The 10,151-nt window shown below is 27.9% G+C and overlaps 1 protein-coding gene across 2 annotated transcripts; it reads left to right on the top strand.

The window, feature by feature from the left end:
* Window positions 1-5,086: 5,086 nt before the first annotated feature.
* LOC120089966 (palmitoyl-monogalactosyldiacylglycerol delta-7 desaturase, chloroplastic-like) lies at window positions 5,087-9,916 on the top strand. 2 transcript variants are annotated; one of them, XM_039047430.1, is made up of 5 exons: window positions 5,087-5,411; window positions 5,546-5,842; window positions 6,430-6,536; window positions 7,705-7,957; window positions 9,671-9,916. In XM_039047430.1, exons 1-4 carry the CDS (start codon window positions 5,115-5,117, stop codon window positions 7,907-7,909), a joined length of 906 nt encoding a protein of 301 aa, XP_038903358.1. In that variant the 5' UTR covers window positions 5,087-5,114; the 3' UTR covers window positions 7,910-7,957; window positions 9,671-9,916. The 2 variants fall into 2 exon arrangements, with proteins under 2 accessions (XP_038903358.1, XP_038903351.1); XM_039047423.1 differs by lacking the exon at window positions 9,671-9,916 and having other exon boundaries at window positions 7,705-8,002.
* The last annotated feature ends 235 nt before the right edge of the window (window positions 9,917-10,151 follow it).

The raw sequence follows: 10,151 nt of genomic DNA, 5'->3' as shown, positions 1-10,151 counted from the left end.
TGTTGTGGATTAGTTAATTTTTGTATTTATTGAAAGTTCAGTTGTATATACAAAAGCAATTAAGATTTTATTTTGTGTATGTACAAGTAAAAGATAAATATAATTTATTTGTACGTACATAAACAAAAAGAAAATGATAACGAAACTATGATAGGCATTATCTGTCACAAAAGTAGATATTTAATATTGGACAACCGACATTAAAGACAATCGACCCTATACCTCTATGATGCTGGCATTCAAGTGATATTATACCCAAAATTTATACTAGTGAATATATGATTCATAACAAATATCAAATCAATTTATGAATAACGTTTCCTCTTTTTCTCTAGTAACAAAATTTGGATCAATTAATTAAACATATCATTTAAAACGCTTATTATTCCACATTAACTATAATCGTTAGTCTAGGAACATAGGTTTTAGAACATAAATGATTAAGTTTTCAACTTTACAAACTAATTAGGTATAAAATAATAAAGAGTTAATTGAATGACCATTATTCATTAACGAAATCAATGAGGTGCAAAATAAACAATTAAATAGATCTGCACCCCCTTAAGCCAAACCCTATTAGCTATTGTAAGGGAGAATTAATTTTAAACTATGTGCCTATGTAATGATCGGACACTTAGTGGTCTCGAGATTTCCTTGCATCTCCTACGACCTAACTAGCTTAACCACGTGGATCCTTTTAGTATACTTTGTCCTCATTCACATGCATCCTTAAAATATTTGTAGGAGGTCACCGAACATAGAATTGCTCACACTTAACTTTAGAGTTCCTATGATTGAGCCACCGAAAAGAAAAGTGCATCTTGTTGGTATATGTAACAACTTTTAATATTTTTATATCTTCTTTCATAATCATACTTTTATATCCTCAGGATCTCTCTCATTCGAATGTGTTCTTGGTTCATTCATGTCTTCCTCCTCAATTTGGAACGTTATATTATTTCATTCAAATCTTATTAGTTGATTTATGTATCCTTCATTAAACATATTGTTGTATATATGTATCCTTATTAGCTATTGAAATGGAGAATTTAATTTTAAACCTATGTGTTTCATTCAATGAGAAGAAAGAAAATTATACCCTGATTTTCAAAAGTTTCAACAATAACCTTAAACCAAAAAAGAAAAACAAATCTGTAAAAGACTCACTTATGGTGAGTTTTGGATAGATATCATTAATAAATTATTTAAAAAATACCCTTGAACTTTTAAAAGTTTAGATTATATCCCTAACTTTTAAAAAATTACAAAATACTATTGTTAATATATGAATGAAGTCATTAATACATCGTTTCAATAATATACCTAACCTTTCAAAAGTTACTTTAACACTCTTAACCATAAAAAAAAAAAAAAGGTCGTTTAAAAAGTCCCTTACCATTAGTATAGTCAATTCTTTTGAAGTTATCTTGAGTTGGAAAATAACCAATTTTAAAACAGACTTATGTTCATATCCTTATTTTTTTTCATATAGATATTCTCATTTTTTCCCCATTTTACCAATTCTTATACCAATTCTCTTAGTGACCAAACATAAATCAAAACTTCAAAATAAAGCATAAAGATCCCACAAATTCCCATAAAATCCCTAAAATCAAAATCTTTCCTAAAAATTCAGTCGAATGATGAATAATCAAATAAAAAGAATGATGGATAAAAGAATATCATCTTTTATCTAAAATCAAAATCTTTCCTAAAATCTCAATAGAATGATGAATAATCAAATGATCGACGAAAGAATATCATCTTTTATCGATTTAAATCTTCTTTAATAATCATACTAAATAAAGTATTTTGAATCACAAAAAGGTCATATAGTTAACCTGAAGTAACAAAATCAGTAATAAGAAGAGAATCAATAGGATGGGAGAAACCAAGAAGGGGATTATAAAAGTAGTGATAAGAAAAAAAGGGGAAAAATAAAGGAAAATAAAGGAAAATAGAGAAATGTTATGCCCTAGATTGAAATATGGGAGAGAAAGCATAGAGGAGAGAGAGATTGTGATGGGGTACACTAATGTATTTAAGTTTAAGGATGCACTAATGTACCTTTTTTAAAGTTAAGAGGTATTTATTTATGATTTCTGTTCATATAATAATAATAGGGGTATTTTTTTATATTTTTTTTTATATATATATATATATATTTTAAGTTTAATAATATTTTTAAAATCTTTGAAAAATCAGAGGTTTTGTTTACACAAATTACAAATGATTTTTATCAAAAACTAATGATAAAGATTATTATTATTATTTTTTTTTTTTTTACTTTTTGTTTGAAATTTTAAAAAGCTGATCAAAGATATTTTTAACCCTAGTATAAAGTTCAAGTGTATTTTCTTTTTATAATTCAGCGGATAATATTTTGTCTAAAATATCCAAACTACTTTTTTTAAAAAAAAGTAAAGCCCGTTTTTATAAATAAAGTTCATTTCTTTTTTTTTCTTTTTTCTTTTTATTTACATTTTTTGAGTTATAAACTTATAATTAAGTTCACACCATTGGTTAAATACCATGGCTATTTGTTTCTGATTCTTAATATTTTTTGTATTATTAGTACTTTGTCCAAAAAAAAAATTACTACCTTGAAATAGCCGTCGGCTTCTTATTTTGACTTAGTATTTATTTATAATTTAAACAACACATCATTAATTTCTCAATGAAATTAGTTTAGAATATGAGACTCAATTTTCAATTAGTAGTTGGAGATCACACTAATATCTAAAGTACTACAGTACTAAAGTACATAATACATCATTTAATATTTCTTTTAAATGATAATAAATTGTTATTATTATGGTTATTAATAGTGTGTTTATTCTTGATTTACTCTATGTTGCTTTTTCTTTTTCTGTTGTTTGTGACTTTTCTATGACGTTGTGAATAATTTCTGTATTATGTGTGAGAAATCACATTCCAAAATTTCAGATTCCCTGACTTAGGGGAGTCTAAATTCAACCAGTGGAAAGATAAAAGTCATGTTGAGAGGAGGTCTCATAGTTAAAAGGAACTTAAGACACTTTTAGAGGAAGTCTTGTATTTAGAGGAGCCTAAATAACTATTCATTAATAATATACACACTCTTGAGCATCTCTATGAGCAAATTCCGTCGACTTTTCAATACCCTATTTGTTGACTTTTCAATACCCTATCTGTTTGTAGATTTTGTTACATCCAGAATAACAATAGAGATAAATATTTACAAATTAGCCTGACAATAATGCTAATCAATCAAAGCTCCTCATGGTTGTTGATATTTTAATAAACAGGGGCAAGTTTTTCAGAGCAGGATGGAAGGAATTCAAAAAACTCAAACGATGTCAAAAATCAGCATGATGAGCAACTACGTAATAGTCCAAAACAACTAATAATGTAGGCGAGAATGTAGTTTGGGGATGACATATTTTATTTCAACTTACTACAATTACTATTTGTCAAGATGAATATAACATAGACAAGCATGATGAGCTTTCAATTCAAGAAAGATTAAAAACATCCCAAAAACGTTAATTGTTAATTCATGTAACACAATATTTTCTATACATCAGGTCACTATTCTACTATTAAGTTTCTCAACACTGTCATTGAACGATATTTAAACATCAACAAAATAAAAAAATAAATACCAAAGGATAATATATACTTGCAAGATCACTACATATATATCTAGCTATAAAAATACTAAACAAATAAGTCATAAAAATCTGTATGTGTGTAACAGTATGTCGTAATCCAAGAGTCAATCTTGTAAGTCTTTTGCTCTGATACCACTTTGTTGGACCTGCACACTTGAATTTCTTGAAGAAAAGCCCAAATGATGAATGTTGGTCTTCAGCTGATCCAATCCGTGATCCAAAGCCTAGTTAATTTGCCCCAAAAAAATTTGTAGGTAGATTACTTGGCCCTGGTTGCTCCACGATCTTCCAGCTAATGTGTAACACGTTGTAAAATCCACTTACTCTGCCTGATGGAAGAGACACCACTTTGTTCTGATGGGAAAAGAAATTAACAAAACAAATTATTTTCTCTCTCTCTCGTTCTCTCCTTCGTTTGCAGAAACTCTCTCTGACCCTCTTTTCTTTCTGATTATTTGCGTGAGTTTATTGTGTGAATAAAGAAGAAGATGAGCATGCAATATGATAAAGAGAAAGAAGAGAAGAAGATGAACACGGAGATGTGCGTGGTTCGACAATTGAGTGCCTACATCTACGAGAAGGGGAAGAACTTTTTATTTCAAGAGCTAAGTCACTTTCTTTACAGATCTTGTAGCTTTTCTTGTAAGCTTATGATCAGATTGTACTACGAAATGTAAATTATACATATTTATACTTTTTAGCTGATACAAGTAGTTACATAACAAACTGTAAGGAAAATGTAAAAAGCTGTTAAAGACTTGATTTGTATGCTTGAGCTTATTTTATACTTCAGGTGGAAAAGGGTTTCCGAAAGAGTTTGAAGTATATAAGAACATAGAAATCACTTTTTGTTGTACTATGGTTATAGATGACAATTTAAGAGAGTAGAACAAAAATAACTGAAGTTTGTTGTAATTCTTCTGACAACATTTTTTTGTTTGATTTTTGTCTGGGGTTGAAGCTGAATGGGAGCTGAGTTTATTCTTTGATAAAAAGTAGATATTTTTCAAAGGTTATTGATAACATCCATTAAAGGATAATATATTTTCAAAACATTTTAATATGATTTGATAAATGTATATTTTTTTTTTCAAATGTGTCTAATAACCTTCGATAAAAAATGATATTTTTCAAAGGTTTTTCCAATGTCTTTGATAAATATATATCTCTTTCAACGGTTTCTAATAATTTTTTTATAAAACGTACACAATCTTCAAAATTTTTTTCAATACATTAAATAAATGTGTATATATTCTTGAAATGTTTTTTATAACCATTCTAGCTGTTTATATATATATATATATATATATAGTGATTTTAGAGTAGGCATATTGCTCTTAAATAAGCAATACATTTAATTGGCAGAAGTGCCTTAAATGATGGTTGTTGTGACTTAAATTTGCATTATAAATACACATGCAAAAGGTGGTGAAATCTCTTCAACTATAAGACCACAATCTAATGGATGCATCAAGAGAATCAAAGATAAATGTGAAATCACGAATGTCATTTCAAAAGAAAAAAAAGATCAAGATAGACAAAAAAGTGGCTGGTGTTTTCTTCTTTTTGCATTTGTGTTGTATTTTTGCACCATTTCAAATTAATTGGGGTGCATTTTCGATTTGTTTGGCATTATTTATGATAACAGGTCTATTTGGCATCACTATTTCTTATCACCGAAACCTTTCACATAAGAGTTTTAAAATTCCCAAATATCTTGAATACTTATTCGCTTATTGTGGAGTTCATGCACTTCAGGTTTGACATTTGATATTTATTCTTTTACGTCTAGAAGTGTAACTTAAACATATTATCGGTTGATTTAAAAACTAAAAAATTAATTCAAAAGTATTATCTTTTTAAATTTTTTAACATTTTTTTATTAATTTTAGGGTGATCCAATCAATTGGGTGAGTAAGCATAGATACCATCATCAATTTGTTGATACTGAAAAAGATCCACATAGTCCCATTCTAGGATTTTGGTTTAGTTATATTATTTGGGCCGTTGAAGGAAGAGATGGAAGCATCATTGAAACGAATAGGAAGCATCGAAAATTGGATAATGCTGGCGACTTGGAGAAGCAAACTTTCTATAGGTTTATTCGCAAAACATATATTCTTCATCCAATTGCTCTTGCACTCATACTCTATTTTCTTGGAGGAATTCCTTTTTTCATTTGGGGAACGGTAAGAATAAAAAGATAAAAACATCTCCCTCTTTCATCATTTGTTTAATTCTTCTAATTATAATTATATATTTATGGTAATTTGATTAATCAAATTTTTTTTTGTTAAAAAAATTATTTCAAGTATATTCATTTAATAAGACTCTGGATGATTTTCATTTTTAACTTTTTAGGATTGTTTTCAAATATAAAAAAAAAATGAACAAAATTATTTATAACTCATTATCTATATGTGATAGATCGCGATAGAGATATAAATAATGGTCTATCACGATCTATTACAGATAGATCTAAATGATTAAAGACGGATCAATAGATTGAAGACTCTATCACATAAAAAAATTATAAACTTTAGGAATTTGTTGGATACAAAATTAAAAATTCAAAGATATAAACAGATATATTTGAAGTTTACAAACTTAATGAGCATAAAATTCAACGAATTTAGAGGCCGAACTTTGAACATAAAATTGAAGAATTTAGAATCCCAACTTGAATAAAAAGATTGAAAGTTTAATGATTTTTTTTATTGAGACGTTATAGTGACTTATTAGAGATTGTGACACATTGTACTCTTTCGATGGGCAGTGTGTAAGAACTGTAATGCTTTTACACTCAACATTTATGGTGAATTCATTCTGTCATATGTGGGGAAAGCAACCATGGAAAACAAATGATTTCTCTACAAACAATTGGTAAGTATATGCTGTGCCTTTCTTTGTATCAATGTTGAGTAAAAGACGATCAAATTAATTTATTGAATGAGTTCTTGCTTCCATGATAATATTCTTTGGATGATAAATTTAATTGAATCAATCCCAAAGTTAAATTATAAAATGATATGATTTATGTAAAGCTCTATTATAAATTTAGTAGATATTTAGAAAATTATATAAAAATATGAAACATTTATTAAGACAAACAGCATATATATTATATGTCTCAAATATCTTTTCTTTTTTAGTTTAAACTATTGTGCATATTTTAAAATGGTAATTCACCTCCATATATTTTTACATAGTTATGCTTATATTGTTTTATAGTATCAAAGTTGACTGGCATATTTTATATGATAAAACTTTTTATAAATATTTTTAAATATAATAAAATGTCATTATCTATCAATAATAGACAGTGATAGACAATGTTAGATATCTATAAATATATATCATTAATAAATACTGACATTGATAGATAGATCAATGTCTATCACTAAAAGACAACAACATTTGCTATATTTAAATTAATATAGTGTTGGACCATTTTTTGATTTCTTAAAATCAAAATCTGATTATCCATCCCAAAATTCTCTACATTCCGTACATGATTTTAAAACTTTTGCTCCTTGTTATGATTTAATATTAATGGAATAATGTTTATATTCTATATTAGAATATACGTTTTTAAAGGTTAAATATCATTTTACTCTATTTATTTTGAGTTTGTTCTATTTAATTTATCGTATTTTTAAATGTTTAAATTTAGTCTATATATTTTCAATAGATTTTAAAATAGTATCTGCTATTAATTTATTTTTACTTTTGCCAAAAAAAAAAAAAAAAACAAAATGTCTCCATTAACCTTCCGTCCATAAATTTGAAATATTATTTAAGAATTTTTTTTATCATTTATTATTATTTATATTTTAGAAAAAAAAAAATGTTCGGTGGGCTAAATTTATTAAAAGTTGAGAGTAATAAATTTGGACCTAATTTAAAAGTACATAGACAAAAATAGAATTAGATAAGAGCATATTCTAGCATATGTTTTTAAAAGAAATATAATAAAATTGATTAGATTTTATGAATATTAAACAATTTACATAACAATGTAATTATATTATTGTTGTTATTATTTTCAAAGGTGGATGAGTCTGCTTGCATTTGGAGAAGGTTGGCACAATAACCACCATGCTTTTGAGTATTCAGCTAGGATGGGCATTGAATGGTGGCAATTTGACCTGGGTTGGTATGTTATTGTGTTTCTTCAAGCCATTGGAGTTGCCACTAATGTCAAAGTACCATCCCAAAGCCATAAGCAAAAGTTGGCCAAAGATAAACTACAATAAGCCTTTCTTTAAGTGATGTGTGGAATGGAAACAGTTTTTCTTCTAAAAGTAATGTTTCTGAATCTCGAATAAAAGAAAACTCAATATGAAGTACTTGCTACTGTTATAGTAAAACATTTATGCATTAATTTACATTATCGTTTAGGACGTTTTTAATTTAATTTTTGTGTTAATATTATATAATTTTATTTGTCTCGAAATATTCAATGGTTAAAGAAAAGAGAATTAACCAAACTTCCGTATAATTGAGATAGGGTCATCAATCAAAAGGTTTGAAGTTCGAATCCTTCAACTCCAAATCTTTTGTCGATCTATATATATGCAGAAGAGAACTTGTAAAGTAAGGAGACAAGTGATTGACTTAAGTAGGAAGTGTACTCTTCCTCTTTCATTTGTGCTATAAGTTGAAGCAAAGGCAAGAGAGGTGACGTATTGTAGATAAATGGTTTCCATCTCATTTTGGTCAATTTTTTGAACTTTTTCCAGGGTTAAAGGGTAAATGCAACTAATTTTAAAAGTTAAATTTAAGGGTTTCTTGAACCGAGATACTAACAATTTCTGTCCATAAGAGTAATTTTGAACTCTCTTAAAAAAAAATTGAGACTAGCTCCTCCAAATGGTTCTTTCTCTGTCAAGTCCTTAAAGGATAAGACTGCGTCTGCTTCGGACTCCACTCCCAATTTTGAGGTTGGCAGCTTATGGAATTCTTTGTATCCTAAAAAATTCAAATTCTTTATATGGTCTATGCTACACAATAGGCTTAATACCAACGACAAATGTCAGCAGTGTTTTCCATCTCAGAATCTTAATCCTCAGTGGTGTGTGTTGTTTAATAAAAAAATAGTGAGAGTGCCAAACATCTCTTCTTTGATTGCATATATTCTCGAAAAATATGGGAGCATTTACACCAGGTTTGTGCTGATTTTCCCTCCTCTTAGGATGGGCTTATCTCAAGACTCATACAGCTTAAATATGTCTCCCAAAGAAACATCATTTTGGGCAATTTGATTGGTGCAATTCTTTGTTGTCTTTGGCTTGAGCACAATAATGGTACTTTTCATAGTGATGGCAAATCAGTGTTTCAATTATGGGAGAATATGTTATACCTTACTGATAGAATTAATCTAAACTTATATTCAAGGTGTATGAATTACATTTAATTAGATACATAAATAGTTGAAATTCAAGAAATGGTTGAATACATGAATTACAAGATACATTGATGAATGTTCATATATTGGTGAAAAGTCACATGTACTTGCATTTATCATTGATGTCTTTTGATGTATTTTTCTACTAGTATAAATATGTGTGAGATTTGTCATTTGTAAGCAAGCTAAGAAAAGAAAGTGATATTCAAGTTCTAGTTTCTCACAATCGTCTTCTCTTATCTATTGAGTTGTATTGTGAGGGCCTACTTCGTTTCTAACAAGTGGTATTAGAGCTAAGATCATAGATGACTTCAAGTATTAACATGTTGCAATCCCAACTATACTTTCAAGATTCAATGAGAAGAATTTATCACTAAGTCAACACTTTGGCACTTTTGCACTTTACATAATACATTTTTTTATAACATCATGGAGTTAAAGAATTAGTTACTTTTTTTTTTTTTTTTTTTTTATCTCCAAAACATGGAGCTTTGTTAATGAATGATATGAATGATATGAATTTTGATTCTAGTCACTAAAAAATAGCCTATAATAATGGTTTTTTTAGTAATCGAGATGATTATTAATAGCTGCAAGCATGTTCTTCCAGGATAATCACCGCAGGAGCTTAAAGAATCGTTGGAATCACATGATACAAAAACAACATTGCAATAGGTGCGTCCAAATATCTCAACTAGGTTGACATATCTATAGTATACTCATCGTGTTCAAGAACAACATTGAAATAGTTAACCCTATTACAAAAGTTTTTTTCCTCTATTGTAACAAAAAATTAGAATAATTGGTCCTTAACTTGCAAAAAGTAGAAAACTATTGGAAGAATTGTTTTTTATGTAAATGTAACATCTTTTAATCTGTCTCGACAATGATAAGCTCCATTGATAATTGTTACAACTGAAAAAGTGAAAGGATGACTTGTCACTCAAAATATGGATGTTAAACGGAAAGCACTGACAAGCAACAAAAGTAAAAGAAACAAAGTAAATTAACAAGCCAAACTTAGAACAAACAAAAAAGCCAAATAACCAACACTAGATTCATCAAATAGAATAAATTCAAACAGTAAATTT

Source organism: Benincasa hispida, chromosome 1, assembly GCF_009727055.1.
Source record: "Benincasa hispida cultivar B227 chromosome 1, ASM972705v1, whole genome shotgun sequence".
Lineage (NCBI taxonomy): Eukaryota > Viridiplantae > Streptophyta > Magnoliopsida > Cucurbitales > Cucurbitaceae > Benincasa > Benincasa hispida.
The sequence above is the reverse complement of the archived record's forward strand: the minus strand, read 5'-3'. Positions and strand labels throughout refer to the sequence as shown.

Coding starts and splice junctions, on each gene's coding strand:
- LOC120089966 (XM_039047430.1), top strand. CDS start 5,115: ATGGATGCATCAAGAGAATCAAAGATAAATGTGAAATCACGAATGTCA. Junction 5,412..5,545: donor GTGGAGTTCATGCACTTCAG/GTTTGACATTTG, acceptor TATTAATTTTAG/GGTGATCCAATCAATTGGGT. Junction 5,843..6,429: donor CTTTTTTCATTTGGGGAACG/GTAAGAATAAAA, acceptor TTCGATGGGCAG/TGTGTAAGAACTGTAATGCT.